The 21,844-nt window shown below is 43.1% G+C and overlaps 1 protein-coding gene across 3 annotated transcripts in view; it reads left to right on the forward strand.

The window, feature by feature from the left end:
* Positions 1-21,844, forward strand: part of LOC127586555 (RNA-binding protein FXR1-like) — a 65,192-nt gene that overhangs the window by 16,276 nt on the left and 27,072 nt on the right. For all 3 annotated transcript variants that reach the window (XM_052044599.1, XM_052044598.1, XM_052044600.1), the window contains exon 2: positions 13,412-13,464. In XM_052044599.1, the coding sequence (XP_051900559.1) occupies positions 13,412-13,464 (53 nt within the window). The remainder of the gene's footprint in view (positions 1-13,411; positions 13,465-21,844) is intronic.

Genomic DNA, 21,844 nt, shown 5'->3' on the forward strand with positions numbered 1-21,844 from the left:
GATTTTAGTTGGCATCTCTGTGTGTGTGGTGCATAGTGTCCGATCCCTGACAAGTTTACTTCAGGGGTGTGGGTTATGTTCTTGTAGGTTTTAGTCTAAGTTCCTTTTTACTTTGGATTTACATTAATGGACAAACATGAAAACATTGTGACGGTGACATGGATTGTACAGTGATCCAGCATGAACAGCATTAAAGCAGCAAAGTTCTGTCTTGTATAGTGATGTGCTTCAGATGCTATTACGATGGTCTGCCACTAGTAACTGGAATGCTCCCCAGCACTCACTGCTTGAATGCATCAATCATTCTGGCCTTGGGTAAAGGTCAAGTTCTGAGGATAATGGCTTCCCCATTGCCTCAACCATGACTTAATAGGGCTTTTAAGTGTGCCAGTATGGCATTTATTAACTCTCTAACTTTTCACCAGGGTTACATTAAGAGAGTGGATTGCACAAATTGGGCTTGAATGCCTTTGAAAATAAAAGCTTGATGGGATATGTTATTTTTCCTGGTGGGAGGAGTCCAAAACACGAGGGTGGTAGAGCCAAGCAGTTTGAAGGTAATGTCAGGAAGGATTTGGTAGAGGTAGAACTCTGGAGCACTGCATCTTACTGAAAGATTGTTGGAAATACATCAAATTTCATGTCATGTCAGTGATGATAAATCTGATTCTGAAAGTTGGGGAGTTTCAAAACTGAGATTTTGTTGGGCAAGGGTATTGAGAGAAATGGGATCAAGATTGAGATGCAATGCAGGTCAGCTGCCATAACTGGTGGGGAAGGCTGAAGGCATGGTATGGCTGCCAACTGTTTGTTTGCTGAAGAACAGGGAAATGTACCAGAGGGATGTTCAAACCCAGACCTATGTACTGAATACCTCATGCTGTTTCCATGTCTACTTTCATTGTGCTTAAACATGGCAGCTAGTTTTCTCCTTCCTGTGTGCCAGTGAAACCTAGTACTTGTGCTTCAAGCTTTATCTCTGTGGAGGCTCCTGGGCATGATTCATCCTGTACTTTTGCCCAGTATTATAGCTAAGGGTTTGCATTCCAAGTTAGTTGGTCTGTGGTACAGGCTGTTCCCAAACTGAGCCTCGTTTAATTCAGTAAAAATGAATTTTGTCCATCTGATACACATTTGGTTAGATGCTTTTTGTTAGCTTGTACAAAGTTTTGCAGGGCATTGATCCCATCTGAAGTGTAGGGATGGAGAACTAATCTTTTAATTGAGCATTGAAAGAATTGAAGATGCTCCTGAGTCCCCTGGAGAATGAAAAGCTTCTCCAATTGTGGTTTTTGGAAACAGTAATAATCCTTTTCAAATTGCAGAAATGTGGCCTTGGTCTTGCCCTTTGTCCTCTTTGTCTATTCTAAGACCTCTGTACAAGTTGTGAGAGAACCTGGACTCTGACTTTTAAAAATGGATTTATAATTTTTAATGCAATAAATTGGCAGTCTCTCATCTGGAGAAATGACTTTGGTATGAGCCTGAAAAGAATCATCTACTGCTGTGATCACTGCCCTACCAGCAATAAGTATTTGACTGTGTTACCTTGACTGTCATGTTAGTAAGCAGATCGGAATTTACTAGCAATCCCTACCAAGAAAACTAATGCCCAGAAAACAAGCTGGGTTATCTGCCATCTCAAACTACTCACCTGCCTGCCTTCTGGGCATCTCCAGCTCCAGTTCCCTGATCAGCTGCCTCCGACCCACATAGTTGAGCAATTCATCCTCTGTTTTGAGGGACTGCCTAAGAATAATGTCATTTGACTAATAGCACACATGTCATTAAACTGCACATTAATGGCCACAGTTTATTGCCATGCTGAACTCTTAATATACTCCCAATCCCCTTTGCCTCACCCCTATTGCAGATAAAAACTTGCCCTCTGTTTCAGCCCAATGTCCTATGCTATTGCATTTACACTGACTGGAGGTAACGGCATCCAGCTAGGATTTTAACAAACCAGGAGGGGACAATCAAACTGACTGGATTAATTCAGACGTGCTCTTTCAATTGCACATTAATGACCAACACCAAAGATGTATTAATGTGCCAGTATAATGAGTAGCTTTTCAGTAATTATTGAATGAAAGAAATTTGCAGCACATCAGTCCATTAGACCTGCTGTGTTCACACAGATGAGCAAGATCTGTCCATCCTCATCCCACTTCCCAGCTCTGTGGACTGCTGTTGATCATCGCCCTTGAAATATTCTTCAAATGCTCATTCAGGTATATGTTAAGTGTTGAGGGTTTCTGCCTCCACTCATTCAGGCAGTGTTTTTCAGCTCCTACCTCTATAACAATGTATTATTCTTGTGCCTTAATCCATGTCCCTTTATTAATATCTTGATTAAATCTCCCCCATCTCATTCGTTCCAACCTGATCCTGGCTGATCTTTCTTGGCTAAAATTCTTGAGCCAGCCCACATCGTTGTCACGATCCAGTTCAGTCACACCTTTTGTGTCATGTGGTGACCAGAACTCTTACCAACTGACCAGAACTATGCTCTAGCTGCCATCCAATTAGAAGTTTATTCTGTTCCAGCATTGCCTCTTATCTCTTGTAAGCTTTGTCATTGCTAATAAGAGTATCCCATGTGCCTTAATCCTTGGAACTAAGTTTACAATGTTAGTGCATGTTTACTAAAATGTCTGCAATGTGCAGGAAAGGTTGTGTGCCACATCAAACTCCCAAAAGTTCACTGTCTGAAGTACTGAAACAAAGTTTTGTTTGTTGTCTTGAAAGGATGAAACTTCTAAACTACATGATCAAAATCAATTGTGCTGAATGACGTCTGATACAAGACAAGCTTGCCACTGGACTGCAGATTTGTCATGTTTTGGAGTGGGTGTTCACTGGGGACGTGAAGGAAGCACTACCCACCCCCCCCCCCCCCCCAACCCCAAGAGCTGTTTACATGATGGTATCAGCTTACAACTGATCTGTCACAAAGATTTATTACTTTGTTAGGTCCCAAAATGCTTACGATTCTTTCAGTAATTGTATATTTTACCATGCTCTGGGCCTCTTTCACCCTGCCTTAAAGGCGTGCTCAAACTTTGTGTCTGATACCAGTCTGGCTCGTGAAAGCCCAGAAGCGAACTCTGCTTTGTCCTTTGTGAATTTATCTGGACCACAAATGACCAGATGTGGTGTTAGTGAAAAAGGAGAGCTGAAAGGTGTGATTGGAAGCATGGGAGTTAATGTGACTGAATTTGCATTCCTTGTCACAGTCATGGAGAAGCATGGAACTAGGCCCTTCAGCCAGAGTCCCACTGCCCATCAACCTCCCACTTACTTACACTAATCCTGCATTAAACCCTCTTTTTAATTCCCACATACATATCAACACTCCTGCCCCCCGACCCCCCCCCCCCCCCCCCACAATCTAATTCTACCACTCGCACCCTAGGGGCCATTTACAGTGACCAATCAACCTATAACACATCTTTGAGATGTGGGGAGGGGAAATCAGGGCACCCAAAGGAGATGCATACTCTAGACACAGTATCAGAGGTCAGGAGTGAACCTGAGTCTCTGGTGCTGTGGGGCAGCAGTTCTGTTAGTTGCTCCACTGTGATTTCCTCCTGCCCTCAGCCCCCATAAAATGGTTCCTTGGTGCTGCACTGGCCTTCTGAATTCCCTTTGACAAGCCACAAGTGCTTTCTGAATGTAGGAGATGTGCCAGAGCCCCTCAGATGCAGTAATCATGACCATCTTTAAGAAAGACAAATATGGTTTAAAAGTTGTCAACCAGCTTAAGGGCAACTCATAACCTTCGTGTGTGAGCTCCAAGAGAAATGCAGGGAATAGCCTTTCCTGACCCCTCAAAAGCTCATCATTTGGCAGGGAGGATGGGCACATCCTTCTCAGATGTGGCTGCCTGCAAATTTGCTTCCATCTTGCATAATGGGCCCACAGCAGACCCAGTCTTGGTGCAGCTGGTGTGAAGGAAGGCCACGGCATTGGCCCAGCGTTTTACTGCAATGCACCTCATTTCCGACGTGCTTCTGTTGGAGTGAGCTGCGACAGAACTAAGATCCAACGTTGCCTCACCTTCAGTCTTCAAGTTGCAGTACACAGCTCTTGTATGTGTGTGATTAGAGGTTGAGCTGCAAGCTATTTGTTCAAAAGAGTGGATGGATTATATTTAAAATCCACTAAACAAATCCTCTAGCAACCTGTCCCAGAGTATAACACTACCCCTAACAATGAAGGTACACAAGAGACTTGGAAAGTGTGGACCATTTCCCTATTCTGGGAGCTGTCTTTCAATGAAGAAAGACATTGAAATTCACCGTCACTCAAAGTGGCTGCAAACCTTTGGCTGATTGAGGAAAACAATGTTTTAAAAGCTCAGACCCACCTCAAAGCAAATGGTCTACTAGATGGCAGTGATTCCTGGCCCCTTGTCTGCTTCTGAGATGTGGATGGCTTGCTGCAGGCGTCTCAAAGGTTACTATCAGTGCTGTCTATGCAAATTCACTGATTGGATAAATCCTGTCCCAAACCAGCACTTGAGGTTGTAATTAGTCAGCTCTGGACAGGCCACATCTTTCACATATCCAACACGAGATTCCTGAAACCCGGACAAACCACTCTCAGCTCTGTTGCAGCATGAGATTACAAAGTGACTAGAGAAAACAATTTCAAGGAGGATTTGACCTTAAACTTGTAGGGATCCCTGGCCCATAACCACTCAAAATGAAGAAGGGCATTGGGTGGCATTGCAAACCTAGTCCATTCATCAGGAGTACCAGCCCAGTGGTAGGAGTGCACCAGGTTCAAAGCTGCCTTGCGGCCAAGTCTGTGGGTCGTGAATTGGCCTCAGCTGCCACCTCAGAACCCACATAACTGGAGTGAAGTCACTCTGAATCCAAGCGACTGCCTAGGAAGTGAAAAACTAAAAGCTTGCCTGAGTCTGCTGTAAATTAGTCTCTCTCAGCCCCGTACTTGTTATATAATGAAATTATTCAATTTAATCTCCATTGAGTGACTACAGATTCCCACTGTCCATTAAAACATTGCATGGCTAGCACTGAGTGTGTTAACATCTGATTAGGAGTCTTAGTTTTCTGACGTTTGTCAGACAAGCATGAATCAAATTCCTCCCCTTGTTGGATGACTTGAGGTTTCTGCTAGTTTTTGAACTCTGTCTTGTTGACACTGTATTTGGCAGCAATGACTAATGTAGCAAAACACCCAGAGGCATTTCGCAGGAAAATCGTCAAACAAAAAATTGGTGCTAAGCCAAGCTTGGTCAAAGTAGCATCTTAAGAGGGCAGTGAGGATTTGTGAATGAAATTCCAGAGATTGAAACCTTGGCAGCTGAAGGCAAGGCCACCAGTGGTGAAATGAAGAAAGTTGCCAATGTGTCAGGAGCGCAGGTATCTTTGAGAATTGAAGGCTTAGAAATGGGGCCAGGAAGTGAACCTATGAAAGAATCTGGAAACAAGGAAAAGAATTTCAAAATGGTGATGCTGCAGGCATGGGGCAAAGGATCAATGGGAGTCAATGCAAGCTAAGGCATGAGAAGCAGTTTTGGATGAACTTGTTTGCAGGGTGGAAGATGAGCAACCAATGAGACGAGTTGAAATAAGTTTAGTTATAATAAAGACGTGGCTGTAAAACTAGAGGTAGGCAGGAAGTGGTGAAAGTGGTGGCTCACAGCTTTTGTTAGATAGCCCTATCTGTGTAGAATTGGCTTAACCTAGAGGGATATTCCATAATTTACCATCAGCACAGCAAAATCATGGGCCATAGTGTTTGGGTTTGTGACGTGGTAGGTGGAAGAGTTCCTTTAACCTTTTGCAGCTAGTTTTCAAATCCAGCCCAATTCTGAAGGAGGATCTTGGACCTGAAATGTTAACTGTTTCCCTTTCCACAGAGAGTGCCTGACCAGAGTTTCCAGCATGTTCTGTTTTTATTTCTGTTAGTGAGCCTGCTTTTATAACTATTTACTGGCTCATGTTCTGAACTAATTGGATTAATAGATTTGATGTTGTGCAGCAAGAATGATAAAATTGTTTTTCCGCTGTGTTTTTGTTGCTTGTTGGAATAATTGGAGAGAATTTCTGGGTTTTAGTGTGGAGTGCCTGCAGTGCAGCAGCTACAAAAATGCCTGGCTTGGTGGAGGAAACGCTCAGGTTCTGAGTGCTGCGTTTAACTTGGTCTGCTGAGCATAGGAAGCACTAATAGTGTTGTGTATTTTTACCCCAGAGTTGTTTATTCCCATGGCTAGCATGAGTGACAATAGCAGGAGTTATCAGGGGAAACTGCTCAATGCCAGCTGAGGTAGTGTTAGTGCACCGTGTGGTATTGGAATGCTGGTGGGGGAAGGGCTGTGTGCAGCAGAATACTCTGAAATTCGATCCCTGTATTTTGTCAGCTTTAAAGAAAACTCCATACTTGAAATGACCGCGGAGTTTGCAAAAGGGCACGGGCTGAGTGGTGCAAGTAAGCAATCCCTAATAAGGATTTGTCACAGATCCTGGCATCTGCAGCCCCTCTGGTAAGATTACCTCTGAGTCGTGTCCAGTTGATAATTCATCAGTGACAGTCACAGGTGACTTGGGCTGCTAAAAATGCCTAGTCCTTCCTTCAGTACACCCATGTTACTGGGTTTGCATCCCTTGTGTAGCAGCTTGTAGACTTGGGCAAGTGAGCTTTGCTGAGGGTCTTCCTTATTTCCTATTCTTTGAACAGTATATACTACTTGGTGGTAAGAGACAGCCGTCAACAATGGAGCAATTAAAACTGATGCGAGAGCAACCTAATTGAAAGCAGTACTGATGACAGAAGTCTGAATTCCATTATTTGGCAGGTCTCCACAGTCTCACTGCTCCTGAATTCTGAAACTACTCAAACCCCAGATCTGTGCTCCTGATATTCTGGTCTTTTGATAATACTAATTCTATGTTTCATCATCAGTTGTACCTTCATGGCCTCCAAGTAGTTTACTGTATTAAATGCTAAACAAATGCAAACTGTTGCCTCGATTGGGTGGTTTAATGTATTAAAAGAAAATCTGGTTTTCTCTTGAATTTCTTCCTTTTTTCCTTGCTATCTTTAAGACACTTATTCCGATGGCTTCCTTGTATGGTGTGGTGTAATTTTCTAATTTATTTTTGGAGATCTGGGTGTCATGGACAAAGCCAGCATTTGTCCTTCTCTGACTGCCCTTGGGAAGGTAGAGAGCTGTCTTCCTGAACCGCTAGAGTTCATTAGGTGAAGATACTCCCATGGTCCTATAGAGCAGGATTTAGACCCAGTGATATATTTCCAACCCAGAATGGTGTGTGACTTGGGGAACCCGCAGGTGGTGGTGGTATTCCCATGCTGCCATTGTCCTCGGTGGTAGAGGTCATGGGTTTGGGAGGTGCTGGGTGTTTTGTAGATGATGCAACTGCAATCAGTGTGCCAGTGGTGGAGGAAATAGGTGGTTAGAGTGGTGGACAGCAACTCAGTCAAGTAGGTTTCTTTTGTTCTGGATGGTGTTGAGTTGTTTGACTTGGAGTTGCACTCATCCAGGTGATGCACCTCATCTTCTAAAGCTCCTATAAAGTGCCTCTGAATAGTTTACTGCATTAAGTGCTAAACAAATGTAAATTGTTGGCCTGATTGGGTGGTTTACTGTGTTAAAAGCAAGCAACAAATAATCTGCTGGATTCCGTCATCTGCAGTCTCTTGTCTCCGTTGTGTTAAAAGGAAATCTTTTCTTAATGTCTTGAAGTTTCCCTTTTTTTTCTCTCCCGCCCTCCCCCCCCCCCCCCACTTCCAAAAAAAACCAAACCCAGACTTTAAAGAATGTTGGCAGCTTGTGTGGTGTGCTATCCTGTTGTAGCAGGTGTTTTGCCACTGGAAGCGTTCATTTGGTAGTTAAATAGCAAAAAATGCTGATATTCCTGAGGGCTTAAATACCTTGAATGTAAGGTGACATCACATTTTAACATCATGGCAGTGATTTATTACAGCTGCTGCACTCTTGAGTTTTGGATGTATCCTGTGTGAAAGCTTTGAATCTTTGGGTTCCTGTGCTTTGGGAGCCAGAGGCACCATGAATTGGGGAAGTGCATGTAGTTGGAGTCCAGATCTGGGCTTTGCTCCTGGTAATTGGATGGATATTAATGTTATGTTTTTTTTCTTGCTGATTATTATGGCTCTTTTCAAAATATTACGTTTGTCTAGCTCTTACTAGACCAATGAGCAATGTAATTAAGGGCTTTATAGAAGTTGTAGACCTAGAGCATGCAGTTCAGAAACTTTTAGGGACAGTGGTAGAAGGGACAAGGCACAACCAGAACCTTTGAACAGAAGGCTACTAAAATGGAGATTTGGTGATGCTTTGAAATGGCTGAAAGGGTTTCTCTGAAGAACAAAGAAATAGAATGGAACGTGTTATTAGGAACTGTGTCTATATTGATGAGGTGAGGCTGTAGAGTTTGAAATGGAGATCTGCAATTGCACAGCAGTTGTCCAAGACTCCTCCAGAGTAAATTTTTGGTATTGGCAGTGCACATTTGGATGCCTACTCTTGATTTGTCACAAGTATGAAAGCATCAATACAAATCTCATTCTGCTTGGAACAGCCAAGGTAATGGTCATTTTTGTGTAATGGGGCTCTTTCTGCATTGGAAGACGTGTGTTGGTTTATTACTGCCGGCTGTGAGATCCTGATCTGGTGTGCATGTGATTCCAGGTCCCCAGAATTGTGGTTAACTCTCAGCTTCCCTCTGAAATAATCCAGTTAGTCACTCTGTTCAAAGGCAGTTAGGGACAGGCACTAAATGTTGTCCTAGCCACTGATGCCTACCTCCATTAATTTAAATAATGCTTTGGGTTACTATTGGTGAGAGGAATAATGAGATGAAGGATGAAATGAGAGAATTAAGCTGTTAATCCATTTGAACTGCTGGAAAATCCAACCTTGCAAGACGAGACCATTCTCAATGTGTCCCTTTTGCAGTTTTGATCACCCAAAGTGCTTTACATCCAATGAAGTATGATGGGAAACGTGGCAGCTGTTTACTACAATGTTGAAGAATATTTTTTGTCCACCAGAGATGACATGCAGGCCCTCATTTTAAGTCTCTCCAGTAGATGGCTTCTCTATCAGAGCAGCATTCATTGGGCTTGGGACCACAACCTCCTGTGAGATGAGCACCAAACTGAGAGCAGATCTGCTGAAGATCTGAAGTGTTCTTTTTTTAAAAAAAAGGGGGCTATGAGTTTGAAATGGTGGCTTGTAGCAGGCTATGCAAATGATTGGGTGAATTGGGCATTCAAAGAAGTTAAGTAAAAGTGACACATGTATGACCTAATGAAAAAAGAATTTGTATATCATACGTTTGCTGATGAAATTATCCGTTGAGCTGAAATGAATGCATTGGCAGCAGATTTGAAATGCTGTCCTGTTTAACATTCTGGAACTGCTGAATGACTTTGGCTGTGAGGGTGGACGAGGGTTGGAATGATTTTCTAGGGAGCAAGTTGGTAGTTAGCAGGGAGGGTATAATTTGTCCTACATGTTGTGTGGAGGAAACTATCAACATCATGCCATGGGTTTGTCCCATGCCTAGGCACTCTTGTATATGAGTCACTTCGTCTTTTGTCACATTTGCATGGCTGGTAGGTGTGCAGGTCTGACTGTGAAGGCGCAGTGGTGCAACAGTTAGAACTGCTGTCTTATAGCTCCAGCAACTCAAGTTCAATCCTGACTTCTGGTATTGTCTCTGTGGAATCTGCCTGTGACCTGTGGGTTTGACCACAAAATTAGTGGAAAATCCATCCAATTCTCCAATGTCCTGGAGGAAATCATCTTGATCAGAGTCTGGACCCACCAATGTCGTTGACTCGTGCTCTATTCAAAAACAAATGATAGTAGGCACATCAGTGCTGGAGTTGCTGTGAAGTCCAGATCCTGAAAGGTGCAGACATGGTCCACTGGCATTGCTTGTACAAATAGCACAATGTACTTTGGCCTCTGCCCTGTGGCATCGAATGGTTCTAAATACCTGGATTTCATAGTGGAGCTGCTGCCTCGTGTCCTCACAACCTGGGTTCAATCCTGACCTGGTGTTCTGGGTAGCTGTTTCACATTCTCCCTGGAACTGTGTGGATTTCCTCAGTGCACTCTTTCCTCCCACATCCCAAGAGTATTGGTAGTGTAAATTGCCCCTGGTGTGTAGATGGGCGTGTGAGGAGGATAGCATGGGATTGGTATAGATGGGAATGATGCAGCATGTATTCTGTGGCTGGATGGCATCTTTCCATGTTGTATGACTCTGACTCTATCTCCAATGGGTTGCATCAGACTGATGATTTGGGAATGTTATGCTCTGTAAAGCCTAGGTTTCAAATAATGTCAAATCATGACTTGACTAACCAAGTGTAATCAGAGGAACTTTGCAAACCCTCTCTAACCATGCCCAGAGGAGGCCATGATTTCTTCCATTTTCCTACATCTTGGGCTTTTGGATAATCATTACTGGAGGATCAGAAAGGAGTTTTCAATGATAAATTCATGCACGAATAAGTGATACTCTTGGGTAACAAGTTGGATTGGGCTGGAAGGGGTTGCAGATATTGTAGCAGATGTTACTCATCCTTGTAGATGACATTGGATAGGATGGTATAGGTTGGGAAGGAAAGGAGAGAAGCTTATTCTTGTGCATTTAAGGTTGAAATTGCACTGAATGAGCATAGCATGCAAAGATTGATATCACTTTTTTGACAGGTGGGCTTATTTAATTAGTAGTAAAACTGCAGTATAATGTCATTCTGAGAGATCTTTATCAGTGTTGCTGTCAATGTGAATGGAAACTCTGGTCATCCAAAATGTGTGGAGTGAAATGCATTCTTGATTCCTATGTCAAATGTTGGCACAGGGCAGTGGTCCACCATTCAGTGTTATGATTGATGTCAGCCGAAAGGACTGTTGCAGAAAATACCCTCCAATGACAGGCTCCCTTCGTGCTAAATGTGGCATTGTTGTCAGATGAAATGCTATTTGGCTGAGGTTGTACATATCTGCTGCTGAGAATGAGCTGTCCTTCAGTAGTATGAGCTCAAGAAATAACATTATTTATACATCAGGATAATGTGCTCTCATTGGTCTAAGATCACAAGCATTTTGTGGGCCTTTTGAGATGGCATGTGTAATTTTAGGGTTGCATGGCACTGGCCCAAGGCTAGTGTGGTACAGGTAACTGTTCGACACCCTTGGTGCAGAGGAGACAATATGAGGATATAAAGGTGTGGTTCTATTGATTTGAAGTGCATATTGGTTTAAGCTGTAGTGTTGCATTGTGCTTTGCGATCTGTAACCAGCTAACAAGTCTCCTGAGTGGGGCACTCAGCAGTTTCGTTTCCTCAGTGTGGATTGACCTGTTGCGCCCAAGGCACTTGTAGCAGTTTCTGGTCTTGGCTTTGGGGCTTGTATGCAATGCTGCAGTTGTAACATTTTTATCATGCGAAGGGTGATCAACCTGGCTTAAAAGTAAACTCTGCTGATGAAATTTATTCCTATAGTTTTAGCTGCCTTTGAAATTAATGGTGGATTTCCAAGTGGTTATTCCGGTATTTGTCACACAACTGGAAGCTTTATCTACAGTGGGGTGACTGGCGGAGATGAGCACAAGAGAGAGAAGTGAAGTCGAGAGTTGATGGGATGAAAATGGGGGGTGAGCACAGAGATGGAGGAAATGTATTGGGAGCATAGATACCAGCACGGATCAGATGAACTGTGGCCTGTGGTGTATATTTTGTGGCACAATATCTATGGCATTTATATAACTTGTAGTCCTAAGTCCCTTTTTATAAGCTGCATTTTATTTTTGTTGTGGTATGAAGGTGTTAGTTTGTCCCATGTTCTGGCTGTGTCCGTGTGGTTTGCATCTTGTGACTGGAATGAGCAGACGCTGATGCCTTTGCACTGACCTCACAAACAGCTGTGAAACCACCTTCGTTCCACCCTCCTGCATTATTCTAGTTGAGAGAATGTGTGGGTTTAACAACCCTGTTGATGTACCTGTGCTATCTGAAGGTTGATATGGTCCATCTAATACTAGAATCATTCCAGGTGTTTGTACCCAGGATTATTGCTGTCACGTCAGACATCAGAATCAGGCTTATCACTGACAAATGACGTGAAATTTGTTGTTTTGCAGTAGCAGTACAAAGACATAATCTATAAATTACAAAAATAATAGTGCAAAATAAAATAACGAGGTAGTGCTCATGGGTTCATGGATTGTTCAGAAATCTGATGGCGGAGGGGAGAAGCTGTTCCTGAATCATTTGAGTGTGGGTCTTCAGGCTCCTCTTTGGTAGTAACAAGAAGAGGGCATGTCCTGGATGGTGAGGGTCCTTAGTGATGGATGCTACCACCTGAGGCACAGCCTCTTGAAGATGTCCTTGATGGTGGGAAGAGTTATGACTGAATGTTGCTTTGTCCTGTTTCGTGGAGTCATCAATATGCATCCTTTTCCCAGCCAGAGGGGAAATGGGGAATTTAGATTGGAGGGTAGGGCAGGTCACAGATGGGAGGCAGGCATGAGTATTGAGGATATAGTCAGGAATGAACCAACTCCTTCAGTTTCCTGTACATCCCATATTCCTGTTGGCCATGACACTATCGAGCTAAATTAGTCAGAGCTTTCTGCTAATAGGGGTCATGTCCCTGAGGTGAAAGGCATTTTACAGGGCTGGGAAATTATGTTTTGCAAGGTAGTTTGAGGTACCTTAATGGTTGCAAAGCATGGGTTAAGTGGGAGGGGTTGTGGGTGGGGGATGCAATGGTGTGTAAATGGGTTTGGGCAAGGTGATGGGGTGGGTGAGCCACAGAGGGACAAGTTAGGGCGAAAGTCTTGATTTTTACGCTGGTAAACTGGGGGTTGTGGGTCAGCAAGCAGAGGAGTGAGATGAGATCTGGAGTGGTTAAGATGCACTCAGCTGAGACGGTTGAGCATGAGTTGACATTGGGCAGAAAATGTGAGGTTGATCAGGGGACCTTGAATCTAGAGGTGACAGGCATGGGTTAGGGTTTAGCAGCAGAAACAACACCATGGTTACAGGTGGTCTGGCTTCGTTTTATGGGTTGGGCATGATGGATGGAAAGTGTTTGTATCTGGTACCAAATGCAAGATTTCTCCATACTGGTGTAAGCGTTAGTTGTCCAGGGAAGAAATGGGAAAGCAGTCATAGTTAATGTCGTATCTGGCTGTGGTGGGGCTGACGAAGGGGCAGGAGGGGGTAATGAAGCAGGGTTTTTGATTGTTCAGTCACAAGCAGTGTCTGATTCTGAAATCTGTATCCAGATGTAAAGGGTTGAAGAGTAGGGATGGAGATTGTTCTCCTTCCCCTTCATGGGTATTTTTCCATGTATTTATGTTTATTTTTCTCCCAGGGGTTTGTGAAAGATGTACACGAAGACTCCGTCACCATCGCATTTGAAAACAAGTAAGTGCCACGTTTTTTTGTCCTCTTCAATCTGCACGCCAACTAGCACCGAGCTATGGTCGCGTCTCACCCTGCTGACGGATTGTTTTCATGGTGTGTTGGGAAAGGTGTTGATTTGGGGTAATAGATTCCATTTAAATAGAAAACCTAGTGTACAAACCTAGCCTTCTAGTAGTCCTAGTAATTGGGGAGCTCGCCTGGTTTTAAACTGTCTTCACCATAACCCTCTTATGGTTGCTTCCTTCAGAAAGGGATTAAATCAAGATTTGCCTTAAAAATTAATGCAAGGGCTGGGGGTGTTGAAGGACATCGACCACAAGGTGCTGCTAATGCTGACAGGTTTTGTTGCATAGTTGGTGCACTTCAGAAGTGGTTCTTTTCACTGATGCACACCAAAGAGTAATAACCTGGCCATAACAAATTGTCTGTGTCTCAGACTTTCATGGCAACAGTGTGGAGTGTTCTCCGTGTGGTGAAGGGTGGCTCAGCTTAAAAACGTGAACTTCAGTGATCCCAACACCACTGCTGGGATCATTAAATTGGCATTGTCATTGGATCAAAATGTGTACGCACTGAGTGAGATTGGTATTCCCAGTTGTCTATTTATCATTAATATAAATCTTAAATAGAGCTTTTGTTTTGTCTTTGCTTTGTGATAACTGATAGTTGTAGAGAGGAGGGGTACAGCATGCAACTAACATAAGAAAACTTATTCTGAACTTCTGTCAGTCATTTCTGTATTGTTTATTGTCAATTACATTGTATAATTATTTTAAGGAGGGCATTTCATTTTGTGATGGAGCTGTTTCATATACTTGAATTTCCACTAAAAACAGATGAGCAAAGATGTTGGGTTTTGTCTTGTAACTAAAAGTCCTGCTCTCATTTAGCTTGCATTTACTTAGAAGCATGAATTTGGCAAATTACCCCATCATGAGTGTTTTCACTGAGGAAATGCTGTAAAATGGAGTACCTTTCTTAAAAAAAATGTTGATGGGTGATTTGGAGGTAAGTAACAAAGGTGTTTCAGTGTATAGAACCTTTAATGCAACAAAACATCATGGAATACTTCTTCCAGGACCTTAATCAAACACAATTGACACTAAGCCACATAAGGAGATTCCCAGACAGGGGAGCAAATGCTTTGGCTGGCCAGATTTGAATGTTTTGTTTAAAAAAAAGCAATGCAGAAATGTTTTCCAAAGGAATTCATAAGAACCTAAGACAAGAGGAAGCTATCTGCTACTTTGGCCTTGCTCTGTCATCACTGATCTACCTGGGATGTATCTACAGGTATTTACAAGCTCAACAACTTCACTAGTATTATTTTTTGACCGGTGCTTTAGTTCCTCATTCTTGCTAGACACCTATATCTCTAATATAGATTCATTGTTACACATCATGGAAATAGACCCTTCAGTGCAACTTGTCCATGCCAACCAAGTTGACTATCTGAGCTAGTCGCATTTGCCTGCATTTGGCCCATATTCCTTTGACCCTTTTCCTATCCATGTACCTGAAATGTTCTGGCAGCTTGTTCCATACACCCCCTACTGTCAGTGCAAATCTTGCCTCTCAGATCCCTTTTTAAATCTCTCGCATCTCCCCCTGCCTCCCCAAAAACCTTAAACCTATGCCCTCTAGTTTTAGGCTCCCCTGCCCTGGGAAAAAGACCCTACCTATACCCCTCATAACTTTTATAATCCTCTATAAGGTCACTCTTCAGCCACCTTCACTCCAGGGAAAACAGTCCCAGCCTGTCCAATCTTATCCTCTTAACTCAAGCCCTCCAGTCTAGGCAATGTCCTTTGAATCTTCTCTGCTTCCTCCCTAGCATAATCACATCCTTCCTATAGTGTAGTGACTAGAACTGCACACAGTACTCTAAGTGCTGTCTAACCAATGTTTTGTGCGACTATATCTGGCAGGTTTGACTTCTCTCAAGGCAGACAGTATTTAATTCCTCTGCTATTTCCTTATTCCCCATAAATTCTCTGCTCTCTCGTGTAAGGGACCAACACTTGCCCTTTTTAGTCTTTCTTGCATGTGTATAGAAGCTCTTACAGATGTTGTTTTTCTCTTGTCAGTCTGCTCTTGTATTCTGTCTTTTGTAAAACAATTTCTTGGTCCTCTTTTGCTGACTTCTAAAGTACTTACAATCCCTTGGGCCACTGCTATTTCTAGCAACTTTAATGCTATCTTCAATTTGCCTTGTCAGCTGTAGATGAATCACTTTTCCTTTTTGTGCGTTAAATTCCAGTATTTAAGGCCTATGGCACTGAAGCCACCACTGGCAATTGTGGAATGATGAAAACAGAGAGTACTTGACACCCGACTGAGGGTTGTGGGGCTGGGGGAGATTATGGCAAGGCCATTATGGATTTGGACACAGGGATGCACATTTTCAAATGAAGGCTTTGCTGCAATTATCTAATGTAGTTCATCAAACACACTGTAGTGATGAGTGAATTGGACAAAATTATCTGTCCAGGCCTAACCAACCTTGATATGAGAGCTTAGCTTCTGTTTTCTAGCACCTGGAGAAAGGCTATGCCATTCTGGCATTTGCATTCTATTCCAGATGGCTTAAAGTCCGTAAGTGTTTTGCTTTTCATTCCAGATTTGTATAACCTTGGTCTAATGTATGCGATAAATTGTCCAGGTCACTGGCTGTTAATCCAGTAATTTAGCCAGTGTGACTAAAACCTTTTAAAACATTGCTCTGGTGAGTATCTTTCCCGTGCTCTTTGATCTGGTTACCAATTAGTCGTCAAAAAAATTCTGGAATTCATGAAATGCTGACTGCAGTACCAGAATCCCATGCTTCCACAGTTGATTAGAAGTGTATTGTTGAAGGCTATATTGTGCTGCTGGTGTCATCTGCTGTGCTTGAACAAGATTTGCTTGTCTCTTGCCATCATCCTTGTCTCGCTTGGAGAAATTGGTAGTCAATAACTGGGGTCTTATTTCAAATGCAGCACTGTTACAAATCTGATATTTATGGCCTGGGCTGTAGTGTGCGTGTAGCCTGTCCATACTAGTCAAACAATGTGCTGCTCTCTAAGTGACTGCTGATGGGCTGGTGGGGTATGAAGTGTGTATGTGATCAGTCTCTGGCTGATGAATCTGCATCAAATGCCTGTGCACTTAAAATTTCTTTGGATCACTTCAGGGAGGGGGGGCACAGGCGGGGAGGGTGATGTGGTGGGTATGGCTTTGGTGAAACAGCAGTGTAAGACTTGTACTTTGTACAGTGCAGAATAACCAACTGTCGGTGTCCTTGTGCAGCCACGTGAAGCTAAGGATTCTGTTGTTTGTTCCATCCTTGTGGTGCTGCTGAATGTGCCACTTGAATGATGGATTAGCCCTCCCAACTTGATTCTGTGGTGGCCTGGGATGTGAAACCTAATTTCTCCTGTCTCTAACCTACCCCGTTAGACTGGGATAAAGAGCAGATTTTTGGCATTGATCTTGTTGGTATTGGAAAATAGTGGAGATACTTATCGCTGCATGGTCTTGGATTTAATCTGGGCACAGTCAGGTTGGAGATAATTTATGTATTCTATTAGAATTTTGAAATTGAAGTGGTAAATTGGCACTGCTTTTATTGGCTATTATCCTGCTGGTTGTGTTTGTTTGATCTGGGTGTGAGACAGTAAAACCTGTTGTCTGATTGTCAGTACTTTGAAGTAGGTAGTAAGTCAATTTAAGGATCTATTCCCTTCCAGAACAGACTGGACTGAGAACATTTGTATAACGTACTTGTAATGAAGGGTTTCCACACGAGGTTTTGAAGAGGAGGGGTGTGGCAGGAGCAAAAGCTTGCATCCTTTTTATAAAGCAGTCACTAAAATCTAAGGGAAAACAAGTCCTTGACTCAGGATCAAACTTGGAGTGATGAGAATGATAAAGTGAATAGCAAGGGTGCATTGAAGGAGAAGCTGGGTGAACGAATGAGGTGGGCTGTACAGTGGGAGAGAGGATGAAAAGGTGAGTGCAATGTAAACATTAACCTGGAGCTAATGAATCACATGGCCTGACTTTCTCCTGCAAATGCTGGAATTTGGCAGTAGAGCAGATTTTATCCAATCCATCTAAATGTTCCATGTTTTTACACATGACCCTGAGTTGGTACGGTTTGTAGGCTTCCAGTGAAGTGATGCTCTTTGATCATTTGTCTCTGGAAAAGGAGAATTTAAAAAGTACCACATTGTATGTCTGTCCTTAACGCTGCTGCTGCTTGATGAGCAATGCCTGATGTTCCGATTGGCTTGGCTCCAAGCTTGTGTTCCTGAAACTATTTTTGTCATGCACCCAGACAGAAATAAGTGTGCAGAAGGAAACCTTTATCGATGCAATGCAAATAAGGCTTTAAAAAGGCTTCAGGAATGTTGTTAATTAAGTAAACTCTAATCTCTCGTTGCATTAACGCTGTTTGTTCCGTAGAGCTGGGGCCCCTGCCTAATCAATTGTTGTGATGATCAGAGTTTTCCACTTTAAATATATTCCTCCTTCCTCATTTTGGAAGTTGTCTGTAATTCTTAAATAATCCTTGTTTGAATCACTTTTTCTAACCCCCAACTGCACTTTGTCATTTCCCCTTCCCTGCTCAATCTTCTGAAAGATTGACATTTGGTAACCATTGGAGGCCTGTTTAATGCTAGGGATATATGGGATGCCTCTCCCAGCAGCCAGGGGTCTCTCTGTGATAGACTGAATTATTGAGGAAAGCTGGAGAGCCCTTTAATTGCAGTCATAGACCCTTGGGATAATGTATGTTGATGGAGCGGTAAGAAATCAGTCATTCCATTTTAAAAGGAGCATATTCTTTGAGCTGTGAATAGTGTAGGGTTATAATCTACCTTGCTGTTGATGTCTTCGTTCCTGCATTATTGCTGTTAAGTTGTAGTTCAGCCACTTTGTGAATCTTTGCTTCATACAGACCTTCCCCCTTCACTAACTCCACCCATCCCACCAAAAAAAGCAACTCGATGACCTTGAGGCAAAACATTGGACAGAAAGGCATTCTATAATTGCAGCAGAATTCATGGCAGTAAATATGGGTGGGAGGTCTGGGGGAGGGTTTAATTTTGTACACTTCACTGAGGGATTACAAGACCGTTCCCTGGAATGCACCTCTAAACTGAACAAGAGCTATATATTACCCCTTGCGATATGACCTTAACGAACTATTCATTTGATGCCACCTTTAACTGAACCTCCAGTGCAAATCCCTGATGCAAGGAGGTCAGGGATGGAAGAAGCATTCCTTTTGAAGTGCTCTCTTTCCCAATGTGCTTCCACTGCCCTTTGTTCTCAAGTCAGACGAGTGCTGGGAATGCTGGAGACAGCTGCCGTCTACAACAGCTGCTCTTGCTTTTGTCAGCCTTGCAGTCTGGCAGGCTTTTTTTTGAAAGCTCACCTGTAAGGAAAGGTGGTTTCCATAGGCAGGAAGGTCAGTAGCTGGATGGTACATGTTTAAGATAATTGTCAAAAGAATTAGGTGGGGAAGGGGAGACAACTCCTTTTGTGCTGTGAATGGATGTGATCTAGGAGGCCCTGTCTGAAAAGGCAGTGGGAGCAGATTCACACTACATCCGTTCGGGTACATTTTTCCAATATTTGGTGGTAGGGGAGAAGGAGAACAGTGTATGGCAGCTAGCTCTGTCAAAGAACAAATGTCTCCCAAATGTTTTTTAAAATGTGATTAGTCTGCTGGAAGCTGCAGACCCAGAGGTGGGATAACACTGGCATGGGCAGTCATCTGATTCACCATCTTATCTCCTTTTGATTCTGGATAATTTTGCACTTTAAGCCAATGGTGCACATCAGATTCTCCTACCGTTAGTTATCATAAAGGGGCAGCCAGTACTTTGGACACTGGGGGCCATTAATTTGTTTTGTTGAGGTAGATCACCAGACCACTGTGCATTCAGTGCCATTTCCAAGGGTCGGCCTGCTTTTTCCCTTTTGGTTAACCTTTGAATTTGATAAGCCATGAGTTGTGGATTAGGCTGCTTTCTGATTGGTGAATGTCCATCAGGTTGGCAGCAGTCTCCCCCTATCCCTCAGACCCAGTGGCTTTTACTTCCCCAACACTCGTGTTCGTGTCCACAAGTCTGCTGTGTTCGATAGACAAAGATGTCTCCACGAGCAGATTCTGCTCAAACCTCCATTGTTCCCCTGATGTTACTGATGGTATCACAAGTGGGGAGGAACAGACTTGAACATCACCACAGGTGTGCGGTAGAAAAGGCAAGAATCTCTGCTGTGTGCTTTGAACTTCAAGCTACTTAGGATTATGACTTAGAAGTGGCTTAGGCTGGTTTCCCGAGGTTTTCTATTTTTGGGGATGAGGTGCTGGTGAAAGAGGAAAGAATGAAAGATCACAATCATTGTTTATCCATGAATAGATGAATGTGGAAGGTTATTTTAATAGTTTACTGGTATGGCCAATAACTTTAGCTATAAGAAGAGGTTGGACAAACGTGTGTTGTTTTCTCTGCAATGTTGGAGGCTGAGGGGTGACCTGATAGAGGTTTATAAAATTGAGAGGGATAGACAGGGTAGATGGTCTTTCTCTCAGGGTGGAAATGTGAAACACTAGAGGGCATAGCTGGGGTGGGGGGGGGGGGGGGGGAGTTTTTTTGAAGAGTGGTAGGTGCCTGGAATGTGTTGCCAGGGCAAGTGGTGAAAGCAGATAAGATAGCAACATTTACGAGGCATGGGAACAGATAGGGAATGGAGGGGTGCAGACCTTGTGTTGGCACATGGGATCAGAATGAACTGGCATCATGGAAGGTGCAGATTGTGGGCCAAAGAGCCTGTTCTATGTTCTCTGACTCGGGCTGAAGGCTTGGGATAGGGAGGGGATTGAATATCAGTAGTTTGACCAAATGATTGTGTCCTGTACCATAGAAAATGCTGTCTCTGTTATATGAATGTTGCAATACAGGCTGGTGCAGCATGAGGGAACACTGCTCAATCAGCAGGAGGGTGTGGGGATGAGGGGGAAATGGGATGTGTAGATGGCTTCTTGGTTGGGTGCAGAGGATTGAAGGTGTGTTGGTGCTCCATGACTGTTCTGCATTCCCCTGTGCAGACGTTTACTGTACTAAATTGCCTACCAGATTTTCTTCATTACAATTGCTATATGTTCATAATTATCTATTAGTGATGTTGAGAAAGATATTTAAGTTCGTCTTTGCTTTGGCTTTGAGTCCTTAAATCGTTATAGCAATGGAGTTGTCTTTTTTCGCATCCCTTGCCAGGATTGCCCAACATTGTTCTTGTTTCAGTGGATGAGTGAATGAGAGCAACTTGGTAGACAGTGACTAAAGACGTGAGCTTTTGATTAAGGAGCCTCGCGAGAACCTTCTGTACATTGGGATCTTGTGGAATTGGTGGTAATGTGCTGCAGTCGATTGAGAATTGGCTAAGTGCCCAAAGGTAGAATTTGCTAAGTCACTGGATTTGGATCTGCTAAGAGGCTGGCTACCAATGGTGCCTCTTGGGAATCAGTGTTAAGACACATGCTACTTGCTATTTTTATTAATAGTCTGGATGTAGTTGAATGATCTCTGGATTGCAGACAATAAGTGTGATGGTTGCCACAGTAATGGGAGCTAAATTGCTGTTGACAGATTAGAAATATTGGTGGATTGGCCCTGTCTGGCAAACTACATAAGTGTATTATTACGTGGTGTGTAGATCAAGTACTAAACCCTGCAGGGAACCAAATGAAAGTCGGTGATAAAATGTTTATCAGTGTTATGGTTCTTAACCAATCTTGTCAAGCCATTGTGAAAGCAAATAAGTTGCCATGTTATTCACAGGAGCTTACTGTACAAAGCCAAAGATGAAATGGTCAGGTCTCGAGTTCAAACTCTTCAGGTTTGGTCATTTCATGATGGGACTTTGAAAAGAATCCAGAAGAGAACTGAGGTGTCTCAAATGCCTCCTAAACCACCAAGTCGTTGAGTAGATCCAGAGTTTGTGTAGACCAAGGTGTGCTGGAATGTGAAGTTAATACCAATGATTTTTGTGCAAGGGCAGAACTAGGGACTAGGTCTTCGACCAGGGGTGGTGAAGTGGGTCAGGCTGCATCCTCCAGCGAATGCTGCTTATTTTAGAAAGAGCCATGTATGAGTGTGGTAAAGATTCACAAAAGTAAAATGAGGTTCCTGGGAATTTAAATATGGGGTGATGTTTGGAGTATTTCAATTTCCTTAGAGGATTGTAGGGACATTTCAGATGATCCCACCTTGGCTGTGCCATTTCTGTGCTTTCCCATTAACTGAATTGGGCCTGTGGTGCCTGTATTGAGGCATTGAATCAAACAGGGCAACTACACGTTTTTTTTTCTTGTCTGTTTTTGTTT

This window comes from Pristis pectinata, chromosome 37 (assembly GCF_009764475.1).
Source record: "Pristis pectinata isolate sPriPec2 chromosome 37, sPriPec2.1.pri, whole genome shotgun sequence".
In the NCBI taxonomy this organism is placed as follows: domain Eukaryota; kingdom Metazoa; phylum Chordata; class Chondrichthyes; order Rhinopristiformes; family Pristidae; genus Pristis; species Pristis pectinata.